This window comes from Argopecten irradians, chromosome 4 (genome assembly GCF_041381155.1).
Source record: "Argopecten irradians isolate NY chromosome 4, Ai_NY, whole genome shotgun sequence".
Classification (NCBI taxonomy): Eukaryota; Metazoa; Mollusca; class Bivalvia; order Pectinida; family Pectinidae; genus Argopecten; species Argopecten irradians.
The window spans coordinates 51,177,642-51,196,988 of NC_091137.1; the positions used below are offsets into that span (position 1 = coordinate 51,177,642).

A 19,347-nucleotide genomic window follows, 5' to 3' on the forward strand; every position below is an offset into this window, starting at 1 on the left:
TCAGCTACCATGTTCTGACTGTATACGTCATCCACCTCTGTGTAGTAAATGTGAGACTCAGCTACCATGTTCTGACTGTATACGTCATCCACCTCTGTGTAGTAAATGTGAGACTCAGCTACCATGTTCTGACTGTATAGTCATCCACCTCTATGTAAATGTGAGACTCACCTACCATGTTCTGACTGTATAGTCATCCACCTCTGTGTAAATGTGAGACTCAGCTACCATGTTCTGACTGTATAGTCATCCACCTCTGTGTAGTAAATGTGAGACTCAGCTACCATGTTCTGACTGTATACGTCATCCACCTCTGTGTAGTAAATGTGAGACTCAGCTACCATGTTCTGACTGTATAGTCATCCACCTCTGTGTAAATGTGAGACTCAGCTACCATGTTCTGACTGTATAGTCATCCACCTCTGTGTAGTAAATGTGAGACTCAGCTACCATGTTCTGACTGTATAGTCATCCACCACTGTGTAAATGTGAGACTCAGCTACCATGTTCTGACTGTATAGTCATCCACCTCTGTGTAAATGTGAGACTCAGCTACCATGTTCTGACTGTATAGTCATCCACCTCTGTGTAAATGTGAGACTCAGCTACCATGTTCTGACTGTAAAACCCCGTTATATCGCCACCTTCTGTTTTCCTAGATTTTGGCGATATATCGAGTTTGGTGGTATATCGGATTTGTCGTTGAAATCTTAATTAGGCCTAAATATAGGTAGTCCCCCGGTGCCATACTGAAACAGACTTTCTAGTCAGTCTGTGTACTGTACGGCCACTTCGTATTTTGTAATATGAATAGTTCCAAAATTAAAGTAATTTTGATAGTAGTCTTTCAATAAATATATCAGCTTTATGTTTGTAAAATACGAAAACCGAACTTGTTTGTGCTACCACGTATGCTAGCTGGGATTTTCTCGATTACATGATATTTTTATCACGGGAAATCCCGCCCGGAAACAAAGAATAGAAGTTCTGAACAAGCGCAGTGCGGTCGTGACCTCACTTCCGCGCACATGTCTACAAATATCAAAACAGGTACTCCGGTAACAAACGGCACTCAGACGACGATTTGATCTTACTAATAAACGGCGGATTCTTCTGCACGTACGTAATATTTCTATCGCTCTTGAAATTGCAAGTTGCATTTTATGGTCCAATATAAACGAACGGCAATATCGAGAAACAGACTTGTGGGTTCCTTTTTGTCAATAAATAACTAACGATAATTGTACGTAAAACACATGTACAGAAGTGAGTTTTTTTCACCACAACTTGCGACACCTACCTGTAAAACAATAACAAAGGTGTACCCATATTGTTAATTGATTTCACTGTGTACACACGGTCGTACACGCGGCCATAGTGTGTGTAGCTGATTACCTGTCAGTCGGCAGTTGAGCACCTTACGAAAACATGTGTCCCTATCAACATAATTTGGCGATATTAACGAGGTCATTGTAGTGTTATTTTAATCATTTGTTCCGCAAATGTGATGGCAGATGGCGGTAGGCGGTAGGCGGGTTTGGCGGTAAAACGTGTGTATTTGTATGGAGGGAAATCCGTTCTGGATAAATTCATGGCGATAAGCGAGTTTGGCGGTAAAACGGGTGGCAATATAACGGGGTTTTACTGTATAGCCATCCACCTCTGTGTAAATGTGAGACTCAGCTACCATGTTCTCACTGTATAGTCATCCACCTCTGTGTAAATGTGAGACTCAGCTACCATGTTCTGACTGTATAGTCATCCACCTCTGTGTAAATGTGAGACTCAGCTACCATGTTCTCACTGTATAGTCATCCACCTCTGTGTAAATGTGAGACTCAGCTACCATGTTCTGACTGTATAGCCATCCACCTCTGTGTAAATGTGAGACTCAGCTACCATGTTCTGACTGTATAGTCATCCACCTCTGTGTAAATGTGAGACTCAGCTACCATGTTCTGACTGTATAGTCATCCACCTCTGTGTAAATGTGAGACTCAGCTACCATGTTCTGACTGTATAGTCATCCACTAAATGTGAGACTCAGCTACCATGTTCTGACTGTATAGTCATCCACCTCTGTGTAAATGTGAGACTCAGCTACCATGTTCTGACTGTATAGTCATCCACCTCTGTGTAAATGTGAGACTCAGCTACCATGTTCTGACTGTATAGTCATCCACCTCTGTGTAAATGTGAGACTCAGCTACCATGTTTCTGACTGTGTAGATGTAGCACATTTCTGACTGTATAGTCATCCACCTCTGTGTAAATGTGAGACTCAGCTACCATGTTCTGACTGTATAGTCATCCACCTCTGTGTAGTAAATGTGAGACTCAGCTACCATGTTCTGACTGTATAGTCATCCACCTCTGTGTAAATGTGAGACTCAGCTACCATGTTCTGACTGTATAGTCATCCACCACTTTGTAAATGTGAGACTCAGCTACCATGTTCTGACTGTATAGTCATGCACTTCTGTGTAAATGTGAGACTCATGATCTGACGTAGGTTGGTGATTGTGCTCTGGAGTACACAACCTCAGTCTGACAGATCTCTAACACAAGGAATGAGTAAGAAATATGGACATATGTACCTGTTACTGTATGATTATCAACAATATTAACACTTGATATAATGTGGTCACCATTAGTGCATGAGAAGTTAGTTCCCTGTATGTTTTACTGAGTTACTCTGTGTTGTGTAGAATTTCTGTTTCTGTATATAATATGTATTGTCAGTATCTTTTTAAAAACTTGAATTCACAGAGATAGTATTTGTATGGTTTTACTGTCGACGCAGTAGTGCCTTGAACAGTTTTGGTTGATAACCACATCAGAGGGCTGTTGCTGCTATCAAGACTGTAGTGACAGCGTGCTAATGTAGTGATCAACTGTAACCATTCAAGGTATTATTGCATCAGCTGTCACAATTATTGGTAAAATATACAGAAAACTCAGTCACAAGAAAGACTGCTGAAGGAATGCTGTTTTTTTGTTGTTGTTTTTTTTTGTAAAAAATATCAAAATATTATAAAAGAAGATCATTCATATTATGACCCAAGAATGAACAATAATTTACTGTTATTTTTAGCTCACCTGGCCCGAAGGGCCGGTGAGCTTATGTCATGGCGCGGCGTCCGTCGTCCGTCCTTCAACATTTCCTTTAAATCGCTACTAGTCATAGAGTTCTGCATGGATTGTAACCAAATTTGGCCACAAACATCCTTGGGGGAAGGGGAACAGAACTTGTATAAATTTTGGCTCTGACCCCCCCAGGGGCAGGAGGGGCAGGGCCCAATAGGGAAAATAAATGTAAATCCTATAAAACGCTACTTGTCCTAGAGGTCTGCATGGATTGTAACCAAATTTGGCCACAAACATCCTTGAGGGCAGGGAAACAGAACTTGTATAAATTTTGGCTCTGACCCCCTGGGGGCAGGAGGGGCGGGGCCCAATAGGGGTAATAGAGGTAAATCCTATAAATCGCTACTTGTCCTAGAGTTCTGCATGGATTGTAACCAAATTTGGCCACAAACATCCTTGGGGGAAGGGGAACAGAACTTGTATAAATTTTGGCTCTGACCCCTCCGGGGGCAGGAGGGGCGGGACCCAATAGGGAAAAGAAAGGTAAATCCTATAAAACGCTACTTGTCCTAGAGGTCTGCATGGATTGTAACCAAATTTGGCCACAAACATCCTTGAGGGCAGGGAAACAGAACTTGTATAAATTTTGGCTCTGACCCCCTGGGGGCAGGAGGGGCGGGGCCCAATAGGGGTAATAGAGGTAAATCCTATAAATCGCTACTTGTCCTAGAGTTCTGCATGGATTGTAACCAAATTTGGCCACAAACATCCTTGGTGGAAGGGGAACAGAACTTGTATAAATTTTGGCTCTGACCCCCTGGGGGCAGGAGGGGCGGGGCCCAATAGGGGAAATAGAGGTAAATCCTATAAATCGCTACTTGTCCTAGAGTTTTGCATGGATTGTAACCAAATTTGGCCAAAAACATCCTTGGGGGAAGGGGAACAGAACTTGTATAAATTTTGGTTCTGACCCCTGGGGGGCAGGAGGGGCGGGGCCCAATAGAGGAAATAGAGGTAAATCCTATAAATCGCTACTTGACCTAGAGTTCTGCATGGATTGTAACCAAATTTGGCCACAAACATCCTTGGGTGAAGGGGGACAGAACTTGTATAAATTTTGGCTCTGACCCCCCGGGGGGCAGGAGGGGCGGGGCCCAATAGGGGAAATAGAGGTAAATCCTATAAATCGCTAATAGTCATATAGTTCTGCTTGGATTTTAACCAAATTTGGCCCAGAAACATCCTAGGGGTTAACAGAATTTGTATAAATTTTGGCTTTGACCCCCTGGAGCAGAAAGAGTGGGGCCCAATAGGGGAATTAGAGGTAAATATTCAAATTCCTTCAGAAAAGAAACAATGAACTTGTATTCAGAACATTCATAGGCATTACAAACCAGGTGAGCGATACAGGCCCTCTGGGCCTCTTGTTTATAGATGTGATCAAATGATAATTTGTAATCTATTAAAATTGTAAGTTGGTACTAAGTTGTATGCATATTTCATTGTTAAGGGTTTCTTTTTAAGTACATGTATAAAAAAAATTATTTTTAAGCTGAGATAAAGTTTTATGGAGTTTGATCTAATACTCTCTACAATACATTAAAAATATGTCCAATATATATTGAGCATGAATGATAAGATATATTTGAATCTCTACAATACATTAAAAATATGTCCAATATATATATTGAGCATGAATGATAAGATATGTTTGATAAACAAAGAACTTTAACTGTACGTTGTTTGTGTTTGTGCCGCCCTGCAGGACGATGTCATTGCCAGAGTAAGACTTTGTGTTGTAGCATGGTGAACTGCATGTCAGGGGCTATACATGGGGCTTATACTTAATGTTGTGATATTTGTACCCGTCCTTTATATAGAACAGCTTTGATGATCAATTGGAATATTTCACATTCCTTTTATTTCTGTTTCTTTTCTCACTATGGTGTTGTCAGAGCTTACTATCATGAGTTTTAGTCAGGTTGTAGACAAAATGTTTGTTATTCATTGTATATTTCAGTATAATTTTATAGTCAAATTTGTGTTGAAATCATGCTATTTTTATCATGATATAAGATTTCAGTTGAGTGCTTCACAAACTCTTGCTACTGACAGCTTGGTGTAGGGTAGATTGCTTTAGGAAGTATGATCGTCATTGTCAATTAAAAAGTAGGAAGATTTATCTATTCTACAATTAATAATAGATCTAATAAAGCATGATATATACATTGTATCAATATAATAGATCACTTCAACATATATTTTCATCTGTTGTTCACATGAATAAGACTTTGGAAAAAGTAACAGCTATCTTTTTCTTTCCTTTTTTACATTTTTTTTTTAAAGATTTTTTATTAATTTTAGCCTACCATCATCAGATGTACGTGGGCTATTCAAAATTCCATTTGTCCATGGTCTGTTGTCCGTCCGTCCTTCCGACCAATAATTACTGCTATTTCTCAGAAAGTGTTGAAGGGATCTTTCTCAAATTTCATATTCAGGTTCCCCTAGGGCTCTTAGTTGTGCATATTGCATTTTGGGACCGATCAGTCAACAAGATGGACGACAGGCAGCCATCTTGGATTTTGAAAATTGAAGTTTGTTATCGCAATGTCTCAGAAAGTACAAAAGGGATCCGTATCAAATTTCATATGTAGGTTCCTCTAGGACTCTAGTTGTGTATATGGCATTTTGGGACCAATTGGTCAACAAGATGGCTGACAGGCAGCCATCTTGGATTTTGATATTTAAAGTTTGAAAAGTAGAGAAAAGATTCCTCTTTCAATTGTCAGACAAAGATCATTCTTTGGTGGGCGCCAAGATCCCTCTGCAATCTCTTGTTCTATTTTTTCTTTTCTTTTTTGACATGAATATATATATATATAATGATTTGGAAAAGAGAAACAATAATTAGCTGATGTGATATTATACATAGCTTTACCAAAGTTAAAGTGATACTTATTATTACCATATAATAAGTGTCTTTGTCTCCAACTATTGAAGCAATGATTGCCCAGAACTTTGAGAAGGTGATTTTGTTTGGGTTAATTTTACTGCTTTATTTCTGTAAAGTCGGGACTTTTTATAGATTTGGATCTGTCACTTTGTAGGTAATACGCTTGAATGTCTATTGGTGGAAGCTTAATCTCAGATATAGTATTACAAGCCACATTACATATTATATATCTACCATGTTTTCTGCACTTTAAAATTAGCATGATTGTTATAATTATTTCACCATATGATAAGAAAATAAATATTTCTAATGCCCAGATCTAAACATTGTATATCACACATTAAATATATATTTAATCCACTTTCCACATTCCTGTATATAAAGTTGATTAGCAATAAGCTGACCAGATATTGTGTTTGGTATTACAGGCTGAAGCTGACCTACGTGTAGCCCAGGCCGAGTTTGACCGCCAGGCCGAGATCACCAAGTTATTACTGGAGGGAGTCAGCAGTGCCCACGTTAGTCACCTATTATTACTGTATATCCAGACAAGATTTTCGCGATTTTGACTTCAACATTATTCTTTTAAAATATTTCACAGACCAGAATTTCGCATCGATATTGATGACCCATGAAATTGTGAAAATTCATCCCCATGAAAATACCGGGTAATTGATTATGTGGTAGGTAGTGTGAAGTTGATTCTTACAAATTTTGTCATCGCCTCATGGTGTCAGTGTTAGAAATGACCAGGTTAAGGCTTTGGTACAAGTTTGTAATACTATTATCTGTAATAACTGATTTACAATTCTACATTAATATAGGATTATAAGTGTTGTGAATGAACAATGCGGGATTTTGAAAATTTCAAGAGGCCCAGTGTAATGAACATCATAGGTTAAGGTTTTGGTGCATGTTGTGAATTATCTAGCAACTGACATAAATTTCTGCATTGGTACTGAATTGTAAGTCTTGTTTTCGGTATGGTCAAATATTTCAAGGATTGAAAAAATAGAATTTTGAGAATTTCAAGATGCCCAAGGGGCCAATTTGTACTTTATATATATATTTCCTCTACAACTGACATTGATTTCTGCGTTGATTTACGGGCTTATTGTACATAATATAAATGTTGTTTTGGATATCAAGGGCATTCATATTAGTGGTATAACGCAGGATTTTGATAATTTCAAGAGACCCAATGGTCAAAAATATACTCTCATGATTAAGTTCTTTAAAGTCTTTAAAGGCTGCCAGAGGTGAGCTTTGCTGTTCTCAAAAAGCTCCTGTTATGAAAGAAGAGATCATTTTAACTAACTTCATTGGTTTAAATGTCAAAGGTCAAGCCTTATAATTAGGGTCATCTGCCTTTCAAACATATGTCAGCTTTGCGGAGTTTCCAGGTTTTCACCCAGGAAGTTACAAATGTCATTATATTTTATAAATGATGAATAATTGCTTGGTTGTACACAGGCCCACCACTTACGGTGTCTGAATGACTTCATCGAGGCCCAGACGACCTACTACGCCCAGTGCTTACAGTACATGCAGGACCTACAGAGGCAGCTTGGGAGGTAGGTCACTAGGTCAAGGTCACTAAGTTAAGGTCACTAGGACAAAGTGCAGGTCCAGGTCACATGGATAACTTACACTGCTCTTTTTGAAATAACTTATTTTTGAAAATGTATGTTGATATACTTAACATTTTGCTGTATTTGTTGAAAGTTGTTTCACAAATGATTTAATTGGATTTCACTGAAACTATTCTGAAAAGCAATTAAACCTTTTTAAAAGATGTCAAAAGTAATGCTTTGATGAGAGTAAAGTGTGATGAGGATGCTTGTTGATAAGAAGACTAATAAATTATGTAGGATTTGATTCTAATTAGCCAATAGATATAAGATACACCCTGATACTGATTAGTCAATGAATATGAAATACACCCTGATACTGATTAGTCAATGAATATAAAATACACCCTGATACTGATTAGTCAATGAATATAAGATACACCTTGATACTGATTAGTCAATGAATATAAGATACACCTTGATACTGATTAGTCAATGAATATAAGATACACCTTGATACTGATTAGTCAATGAATATAAGATACACCCTGATACTGATTAGTCAATGAATATAAGATACACCCTGATACTGATTAGTCAATGAATATAAGATACACCCTGATACTGATTAGTCAATGAATATAAAATACACCCTGATACTGATTAGCCAATAAATATGAAATACACCCTGATACTGATTAGTCAATGAATATAAAATACACCCTGATACTGATTAGCCAATAAATATAAAATACACACTGATACTGATTAGCCAATGAATATAAAATACACCCTGATACTGATTAGCCAATAAATATGAAATACAACCTGATACTCATTAGTCAATGAATATAAAATACACCTTGATATTGATTAGCCAATGAATATAAAATACACCCTGATACTGATTAGCCAATAAATATAAGATACACCCTGATACTGATTAGCCAATGAATATAAAATACACCCTGATACTGATTAACCAATGAATATAAAATACTCCCTGATACTGATTAGTCAATGAATATAAGATACATCCTGATACTGATTAGTCAATGAATATAAAATGCACCTTGATACTGATTAGTCAATGAATACAAGATACACCCTGATACTGATTAGCCAATGAATATATAATAACCCTGATACTGATTAGTCAATGAATATAAAATAACCCTGATACTGATTAGTCAATGAATATAAGATACACCTTGATACTGATTAGCCAATGAATATAAAATACACCCTGATACTGATTAGTCAATAAATATAAAATACACCTTGATACTGATTAGCCAATAAATATAAGATACACCCTAATACTGATTAGCCAATGAATATAAAATACACCTAGATACTGATTAGTCAATGAATATAAAATACACCCTGATACTGATTAGTACATGAATATAAAATACTCCCTGATACTGATTAGCCAATGAATATGAAATACACCCTGATACTGATTAGCCAATAAATATAAAATACACCCTGATACTGATTAGCCAATAAATATAAAATGCACCCTGATACTGATTAGTCAATGAATATAAAATACACCCTGATACTGATTAGTCAATGAATATAAAATACACCCTGATACTGATTAGTCAATGAATATAAAATACACCCTGATACTGATTAGTCAATGAATATAAAATACACCCTGATACTGATTAGTACATGAATATAAAATACACCCTGATACTGATTAGCCAATAAATATAAAATACACCTTGATACTGATTAGCCAATAAATATAAAATACACCTAGATACTGATTAGTCAATGAATATAAAATACACCCTGATACTGATTAGCCAATAAATATAAAATACACCTAGATACTGATTAGTCAATGAATATAAAATACACCCTGATACTGATTAGTACATGAATATAAAATACACCCTGATACTGATTAGCCAATAAATATAAAATACACCTTGATACTGATTAGCCAATAAATATAAAATACACCTTGATACTGATTAGCCAATAAATATAAAATACACCCTGATACTGATTAGTCAATGAATATAAAATACACCCTGATACTGATTAGTCAATGAATATAAAATACACCCTGATACTGATTAGTCAATAAATATAAAATACACCTTGATACTGATTAGTCAATGAATATAAAATACACCCTGATACTGATTAGTACATGAATATAAAATACACCCTGATACTGATTAGCCAATAAATATAAAATACACCTTGATACTGATTAGCCAATAAATATAAAATACACCTTGATACTGATTAGCCAATAAATATAAAATACACCCTGATACTGATTAGTCAATGAATATAAAATACACCCTGATACTGATTAGCCAATGAATATGAAATACACCCTGATACTGATTAGTCAATGAATATAAAATACACCCTGATACTGATTAGTCAATGAATATAAAATACACCCTGATACTGATTAGTCAATAAATATAAAATACACCTTGATACTGATTAGCCAATGAATATAAGATACACCCTGATACTGATTTGCCAATGAATATAAAATACACCCTGATACTGATTAGTCAATGAATATAAAATACACCCTGATACTGATTAGCCAATGAATATAAAATACACCCTGATACTGATTAGCCAATGAATATAAAATACACCTAGATACTGATTAGTCAATGAATATAAAATACACCCTGATACTGATTAGCCAATAAATATAAAATACACCTTGATACTGATTAGCCAATGAATATAAAATACACCCTGATACTGATTAGCCAATAAATATAAAATACACCCTGATACTGATTAGCCAATGAATATAAGATACACCCTGATACTGATTTGCCAATGAATATAAAATACACCCTGATACTGATTAGTCAATGAATATAATATACACCCTGATACTGATTAGCCAATAAATATAAAATACTCCCTGATACCGATTAGCCAATAAATATAAGATACACCCTGATACTGATTTGCCAATGAATATAAAATACACCCTGATACTGATTAGCCAATAAATATAAGATACACCCTGATACTGATTTGCCAATGAATATAAAATACACCCTGATACTGATTAGTCAATGAATATAAAATACACCCTTATACTGATTAGCCAATGAATATAAAATACACCCTGATACTTATTTGCCAATGAATATAAAATACACCCTGATACTGATTAGTCAATGAATATAATATACACCCTGATACTGATTAGCCAATAAATATAAAATACTCCCTGATACTGATTAGCCAATAAATATAAGATACACCCTGATACTGATTTGCCAATGAATATAAAATACACCCTGATACTTATTTGCCAATAAATATAAAATACACCCTGATACTGGTTAGCCAATAAATATAAGATACACCTTGATACTGATTTGCCAATGAATATAAAATACACCTAGATACTGATTAGTCAATGAATATAAAATACACCCTGATACTGATTAGTACATGAATATAAAATACTCCCTGATACTGATTAGCCAATAAATATAAGATACACCTTGATACTGATTTGCCAATGAATATAAAATACACCCTGATACTGATTAGTCAATGAATATAAAATACACCCTGATACTGATTAGTACATGAATATAAAATACACCCTGATACTGATTAGTCAATGAATATAAAATACTCCCTGATACTGATTAGCCAATAAATATAAGATACACCTTGATACTGATTTGCCAATGAATATAAAATACACCCTGATACTGATTAGTCAATGAATATAAAATACACCCTGATACTGATTAGTACATGAATATAAAATACACCCTGATACTGATTAGTCAATGAATATAAAATACACCCTGATACTAATTAGTACATGAATATAAAATACACCCTGATACTGATTAGCCAATAAATATAAAATGCACCCTGATACTGATTAGTACATGAATATAAAATACTCCCTGATACTGATTAGTACATGAATATAAGATACACCCTGATACTGATTTGCCAATGAATATAAAATACACCCTGATACTGATTTGCCAATGAATATAAAATACACCCTGATACTGGTTAGCCAATAAATATAAGATACACCCTGATACTTATTTGCCAATGAATCTCTGTACAACTAGTTGCTGTTATCCTTAATCTTTCATCAACAATGATAAGTCCTTTTCACACTAGATAGCTGGCGAAGTGTCTAGATCAATTCACCCGATATCCATACTATAGAATATTATTATATTTACTCAGGGAAATCTCCTGATTTAATCAGCTATTGATTATAAAGAAAAATAAATGGGGGGAAAAAATCAACATAAAATTTCAATGAAAGGGAGATAACTCTGCCTGATTGTATGTAACACTGACGGTTTGCCATTCCTCACCGACTAGTAGTTCGGAGGGAGAGTCGAGGTAAGTACGTTGTAGTCACTTATAATCAGCCGTTTTGCTGTTGCAGGGTTTAAAGAAGATATTTGCTTTTTGCATTTTTAAGAATTTCCATTGCATGCCAATATAGTTATATGGTCTGTCATATATGAGTGGTAAGCGCAAGGCCATGGTCAAAATGTGGCGATCACCATAATACAAACTCTCATAACAATAAAAGTGCGACCCAGATAGCTATCAAGGGAGATAAATCAGGCAAATATACTAGAAATTTTGTTTTTATGGTTGTTAGAAAAGGGAGGTGACTGGCATTTTTAATATCTAATGATGCAAAACAAGAGAGGGGAGAACTGATTAAACTTCCCTCCCTCTAATCTTGTCCAGATAACTGATAAAAAGGGAGGGATGAGTATAGGTTTGTGTCCTTCCCTCCCTCTAACCTTGTCCAGATAACTGATAAAAAGGGAGGGATGAGTATAGGTTTGTGTCCTTCCCTCCCTCTAACCTTGTCCAGATAACTGATAAAAAGGGAGGGATGAGTATAGCTATAGGTTTGTGTCCTTCCCTCCCTCTAACCTTGTACTTATAAAAAGGGAGGGATGAGTATAGGTTTGTGTCCACTAGGCCATACCTTCATTACTATGTGGCCTAAAGCATATTTAATATACATATATGGAAGAGGGGGATAACTCCTTATATTTTGTGTAGGAGAGGGGGATAACTCCTTATATATTATGTGGGAGAGGGGGATAACTCCTTATATATTGTGTGGGAGAAGGGGGATAACTCCTTATATATTGTGTGGGAGAGGGGGATAACTCCTGATATTTGTGTGGGAGAGGGGGATAACTCCTTATATATTGTGTGGGAGAGGGGGATAACTCCTTATATATTGTGTGGGACTCCTTATATACTGTAAGGGAGAAGGGGGATAGCTCCTTATATATTGTGTGGGAGAGGGGGATAACTCCTTATATATTGTGTGGGAGAGGGGGATAACTCCTTATATATTGTGTGGGAGAGGGGGATAACTCCTTAACCCCTTATTTATTGTGTGGTAGAAGGTGAAGGACATTGAGGAGCAGGAAATGGTACTTTCATAGTTGGGAAGGGGAGAAAACTTCTGATAGATAAACTCTCATATGGAGATAGCCATAGAGGGAATTGACAACTATTTGATACTGTATTGGGGATTGTTAGCTCAGAGAGATAATTTATGTTATAGGGACTGACAATCTTTGAAGAGATGACAACTAATGTTGGGGTTTATTTTGATTTGATTAGTTTAACGTCCTATTAACAGCCAGGGTTATTTTAAGGACGTGCCAGGTTTGTTGGTGGAGGAAAGCCGGAGTACCCGGAGAAAAACCACCGACCAGCGGTCAGTACCTGGCATCTGCCCCACATGGGATTCGAACTCGCGACCCAGAGATGGAGGGCATGTGGTTATATGTCAGTACATCTTAACCACTAGGCCACCGCGGCCCCTGTTTTAATAATGTTGGGGAGATAACTAGTAAAGAAATAATGGAAACTGTAGCATTTCTTTAGAATGATTCTTCAAATGGGATACATGAAAGCATTACTAGGGTTGGGTGTGACAGGGAGAGACCATGGCCTTGCTCCTGTTATAAACATGCCTCCTATATCATTAGTTGTACAATTGTTTGGCATCTCTCTAGTGTATAGTATGGCACAAGGAGGCAGCAAGTCTTCGAAACAAATCATGCAAACATGTTGTTTAGTTACTCTGGTCCTTGACATTTTGAGTGATAGAAAACTCTTCTAATCCATTTATATTCAAATATACACTACAGAAGTAGTTTATCTGGTAAAATGTCTGAGGGCCAAAGTAACTCACATGTACCACACTCATTTCGGTTAACTGTAACAGAGGAAGTTATACTGCAGTTTCCGAATGTTGCTCTTTAATTTTGTAACTTTTATCAAAACGAAAATTTTCAAAAGTTATTGCTAATTAGATGTGAGTTGAAATGCTGACATACTATGTGAGGACAGCTAGTGTTAAGGGAGCCTGATGCCATCCTTAGGTCTATTCTAATGGTTTTCTTTCAGTGCTACAAGTGTCATCAATACTCTCTCGTTGATCTGTGTTAATTTTTCTCTACTTTTTGTTTCTTTGGTTGAATGTTTTTGCTGTCATTTCAGTTACAGTGTTGGTGGCGGAAATACTGCGCCAAATACCTTGGGTCCAGGTATTTCAAATAACTTTTCCACCGACCCCACCACCATACCTAGTGCACCTCCCATGATACAAGTCATAGCTGCTACCCCCAACACGGAGAAAAAACAGGCCCGCGTTCTCTATGACTACGACTCGGCCGATAGCTCAGAGCTCTCCTTATTGGCTGACGAGGTTAGCGCCATTCCAAACCGTCCCTGTCATGACCTTTAACCCCACATACCTCTAGAATCAACATGTTTACAGCTAGTTACATAGATAGATAATTTAGGTATATAATTATTGTACAATTTTTGTTTTGTTACAAAGAAATATTAATGTGACAAAAATCGAACCAACCCTAATCTAGGGATAACCTTGCTGATGTTGCCATTTTACCCTCACCGAGTCAGAAAAAAATATTTTCATTTTTAGCTCACCTGGTCCATAGTGGCGTCCGGCGTCTGTCGTCCGGCGTCCGTCCGTCCGTCAACAATCGACTTCTTCTCCATAACCGCTAGTCTGATTTCAACAAAATTTGACTGGTAGCATCCTTATGGGCTACTAACTGAAAATTGTACAAATGATTGGGCTGACCCCCCAGGGGCCTGAGGGGCGGGGCCAAAAGGGGTCAATTTGGCTATTTCCATTTAAACGACTTCTTCTCTGAAACTAAGCATGGGATAGCATCCAAAATGGTAGCATCCTTATAGGGTGGGGATTCAAAATTGTACAAATGATGGGGCTGACCCCCTGGGGGCCTGAGGGGCGGGGTCAAAAGGGGTCAATTTGGCTATTTCCATTTAAACGACTTCTTCTCTGAAACTAAGCATGGGATATCACCCAAAATGCAATGGTAGCATCCTTATAGGGTGGGGATTCAAAATTGTACAAATGATGGGGCTGACCCCCTGGGGGCCTGAGGGGCGGGGTCAAAAGGGGTCAATTTGGCTATTTCCATATAAACGACTTCTTCTCTGAAACTAAGCATGGAATAGCATCCATAATGCAATTGTAGCATCTTTATAAGGTGGGGATTCAAAATTGTACAAATGATGGGGCTGACCCCCCAGGGGCCTGAGGGGCGGGGTCAAAAGGGGTCAATTTGGCTTTTCCATATAAACGACTTCTTCTCTGAAACTAAGCATGGGATAGCACTCATAATGCTATGGTAGCATCGTTATAGGGTGGGGATTCAAAATTGTACAAATGATGGGGCTGACCCCCTAGGGGCCTGAGGGACAAGGTCAAAAGGGGTCAATTTGGCTATTTCCATACAAATGACTTCTTCTCTGCAACTAAGCACGGGATATATATATATAGCACCCATAATGCAATGGTAGCATCCTTATAGGGTGAGGGTTCAAAATTGTGCAAATGATAGGGCTGACCCCCCTGGGGGCCTGAGGGGTGGAGTCAAAAGTGGTCAATATGACTATTTCCGTATAAACGACTTCTTCTCTGTAACTAAACATGGGATTACGCTCATAATGCAATGGTAGCATCCTTATAAGTCGGGATTCAAAATTGTGCAAATGATGGGGCTGATCCCCCTGGGGCCTGAGGGGTGGGGTCAAAAGGGGTCAATTTGGCTATTTCCATTTAAACGACTTCTCCTCTGCAACTAAGCATGGAAGAGCACTCATAATGCAATAGTAGCATCCTTATAGGATGGGGATTTAAAATTGTACAAAGTATAGGGCTGACTCCCTGGGGCCTTAGACGCGGGGCCAAAAAAGGTCAATTAGGCTATTTTTTTCATATAAATTACTTCCTCTCTGAACCTTTGTATTGGATAGCATAGTTGTATGGTATCTATAGAATCATTATATGGTTGTGTTTCAAAATTAAACAAATTTTGGAGTCAATTTTACTTATTTTTAGCTCACCTGGCCCAAAGGGCCGGTGAGCTTATGTCATGGCGCGGCGTCCGTCGTCCGTCCGTCCGTCCGTCCGTCAACATTTCCTTTAAATCGCTATAGTCATAGAGTTCTGCATGGATTGTAACCAAATTTGGCCACAAACATCCTTTGGGGAAGGGGAACAGAACTTGTATAAATTTTGGCCCTGACCCCCCAGGGGCAGGAGGGGTGGGGCCCAATAGGGGAAATAAGGTCAATCCTATAAATCGCTACTTGTTAGCTCACCTGGCCCGAAGGGCCGGTGAGCTTATGTCATGGCGCGGCGTCCGTCGTCCGTCGTCCGTCGTCCGTCCGTCCGTCCGTCCGTCCGTCAACATTTCCTATAAATCGCTACTTGTCCTAGAGTTCTGCATGGATTGTAACCAAATTTGGCCACAAACATCCTTGGGGGAGGGGGAACAGAACTTGTATAAATTTTGGCTCTGACCCCCCAGGGGCAGGAGGGGCGGGGCCCAATAGGGGAAATAGAGGTAAATCCTTTAAATCGCTACTTGTCCTAGAGTTTGGCATGGATTGTAACCAAAATCAGCCACAAACATCCTTGGGGGAAGGGGAACAGAACTTGTATAAATTTTGGCTCTGATCCCCCAGGGGCAGGAGGGGCGGGGCCCAATAGGGGAAATAGAGGTAAATCCTTTAAATCGCTACTTGTCCTAGAGTTTGGCATGGATTGTAACCAAAATCAGCCACAAACATCCTTGGGGGAAGGGGAACAGAACTTGTATAAATTTTGGCTCTGACCCCCCCCCCCCCCCCCCCCGGGGGCAGGAGGGGCGGGGCCCAATAGGGGAAATAGAGGTAAATCCTTTAAATCGCTACTAGTCATAGAGTTCTGCATGGATTGGAACCAAATTTGGCCACAAACATCCTTGGGGGAAGGGGAACAGAACTTGTATAAATTTTGGCTCTGACCCCCCCCCGGGGGCAGGAGGGGCGGGGCCCAATAGGGGAAATAGAGGTAAATCCTTTAAATCGCTACTTGTCCTAGAGTTCTGCATGGAATGTAACCAAAATCAGCCACAAACATCCTTGGGGGAAGGGGAACAGAACTTGTATAAATTTTGGCTCTGATCCCCCAGGGGCAGGATGGGCGGGGCCCAATAGGGGAAATAGAGGTAAATCCTTTAAATCGCTACTAGTCATAGAGTTCTGCATGGATTGTAACCAAATTTGGCCACAAACATCCTTGGGGGAAGGGGAACAGAACTTGTATAAATTTTGGCTCTGGCCCCCCCGGGGGCAGGAGGGGCGGGGCCCAATAGGGGAAATAGAGGTAAATCCTTTAAATCGCTACTAGTCATAGAGTTCTGAATGAAATGTAACCAAATTTGGCCACAAACATCCTTGGGGGAAGGGGAACAGAACTTGTATAAATTTTGGCTCTGACCCCCCCGGGGGCAGGAGGGGCGGGGCCCAATAGGGGAAATAGAGGTAAATCCTTTAAATCGCTACTAGTCATAGAGTTCTGCAGGGATTGGAACCAAATTTGGCCACAAACATCCTTGGGGGAAGGGGAACAGAACTTGTATAAATTTTGGCTCTGGCCCCCCGGGGGCTGGAGGGGCGGAGCCTAATAGGGGAAATAGAGGTAAATCCTTTAAATCGCTACTAGTCACAGAGTTCCGCATGGAATGTAACCAAATTTGGCCAGAAATATCCTTGGGAGAATAAGAACTGAGTTTGTATAAATTTTGGCTCTGGTCCCGGGGGGCAGGAGGGGCGGGGCCCAATAGGGGAAATAGAGGTAAATTCTTTAAATCGCTACTAGTCATAGAGTTCTGTATGGATTGTAACCAAATTTGGCCACAAACATCCTTGGGGGAAGGGGAACAGAACTTGTATAAGTTTTGGCTCTGGCCCCCCAGGGGCAGGACGGGTGGGGCCCAATAGGGGAAATAGAGGTAAATCCTATAAATTGCTACTTGTCCTAGAGTTTTGCTTGGATTGTGACCAAATTTGGCCGCAAACATCCTTGGGGGAAGGGGAACAGAACTTGTATAAATTTTGGCTCTGACCCCCTGGGGGCAGGAGGGGTGGGGCCTAATAGGGGATTTAGAGGTTAATATCAAAATTCCTTCAGAAAAGAAACAATGAACCTGTATTCAGAACATTACTTGGCATTACAAACCAGGTGAGCGATACAGGCCCTCTGGGCCTCTTGTCCTAGAGTTCTGCATGGATTGTAACCAAATTTGGCCACAAATATCTGTGGAGGAAGGAGAACAGAACTTGTATAAATTTTGGCTCTGACCCCTCGGGGGCAGGAGGGGCGGGGCTCAATATGGGAAATAGAGGTAAATCCTTTAAATCGCTACTCGTCCTAGAGTTCTGCATGGATTGTAACCAAATTTGACCACAAACATCATTTGGGGAAGGGGAACAGAACTTGTATAAATTTTGGCTCTGACCCCCCGGGGGCAGGAGGGGCGGGGCTAAATAAGGGAAATAGAGGTAAATCCTTCAAATCGCTACTTGTCCTAGAGTTCTGCACGGATTGTAACCAAATTCGGCCACAAATATCTGTGGAGGAAGGAGAACAGAACTTGTATAAATTTTGGCTCTGACCCCCCGGGGGCAGGAGGGGCGGGGCCCAATAGGGGAAATAGAAGTAAATTCTATAAATCCCTACTTGTCCTAGAGTTCTGCATGGATTGTAACCAAATTTGGCCACAAACATCCTTTGGGGAAGGGGAACAGAACTTGTATAAATTTTGGCTCTGACCCCCCGGGAGCAGGAGGGGCGGGGCTCAATATGGGAAATAGAGGTAAATCCTTTAAATCGCTACTTGTCCTAGAGTTCTGCATGGATTGTAACCAAATTTGACCACAAACATCATTTGGGGAAGGGGAACAGAACTTGTATAAATTTTGGCTCTGACCCCCCGGGGGCAGGAGGGGCGGGGCCCAATAGGGGAAATAGAGGTAAATCCTTCAAATCGCTACTTGTCCTAGAGTTCTGCATGGATTGTAACCAAATTTGGCCACAAATATCTGTGGAGGAAGGAGAACAGAACTTGTATAAATTTTGGCTCTGACCCCCCCGGGGGCAGGAGGGGCGGGGCCCAATAGGGGAAATAGAGGTAAATCCTATAAATCCCTACTTGTCCTAGAGTTCTGCATGGATTGTAACCAAATTTGGCCACAAACATCCTTGGGGGAAGGGGAACAGAACTTGTATAAATTTTGGCTCTGACCCCCTGGGGGCAGGAGGGGTGGGGCTCAATAGGGGAAATATAGGTAAATCCTATGAAT

General features: G+C 39.2%; 1 protein-coding gene across 6 annotated transcripts in view; it reads left to right on the forward strand.

Moving 5' to 3' along the window:
* The window catches only part of LOC138321978 (endophilin-B1-like), an 86,685-nt gene that overhangs the window by 48,611 nt on the left and 18,727 nt on the right, over positions 1-19,347 (forward strand). For 2 of the 6 annotated variants that reach the window (XM_069266034.1, XM_069266038.1), the window contains 5 exons: positions 4,853-4,870; positions 6,472-6,561; positions 7,517-7,617; positions 11,995-12,015; positions 14,161-14,368. In XM_069266034.1, coding sequence (XP_069122135.1) covers positions 4,853-4,870; positions 6,472-6,561; positions 7,517-7,617; positions 11,995-12,015; positions 14,161-14,368 — 438 coding nt within the window. The remainder of the gene's footprint in view (positions 1-4,852; positions 4,871-6,471; positions 6,562-7,516; positions 7,618-11,994; positions 12,016-14,160; positions 14,369-19,347) is intronic. The other 4 variants (XM_069266036.1, XM_069266039.1, XM_069266035.1 and 1 more) reach the window with 3 other exon arrangements.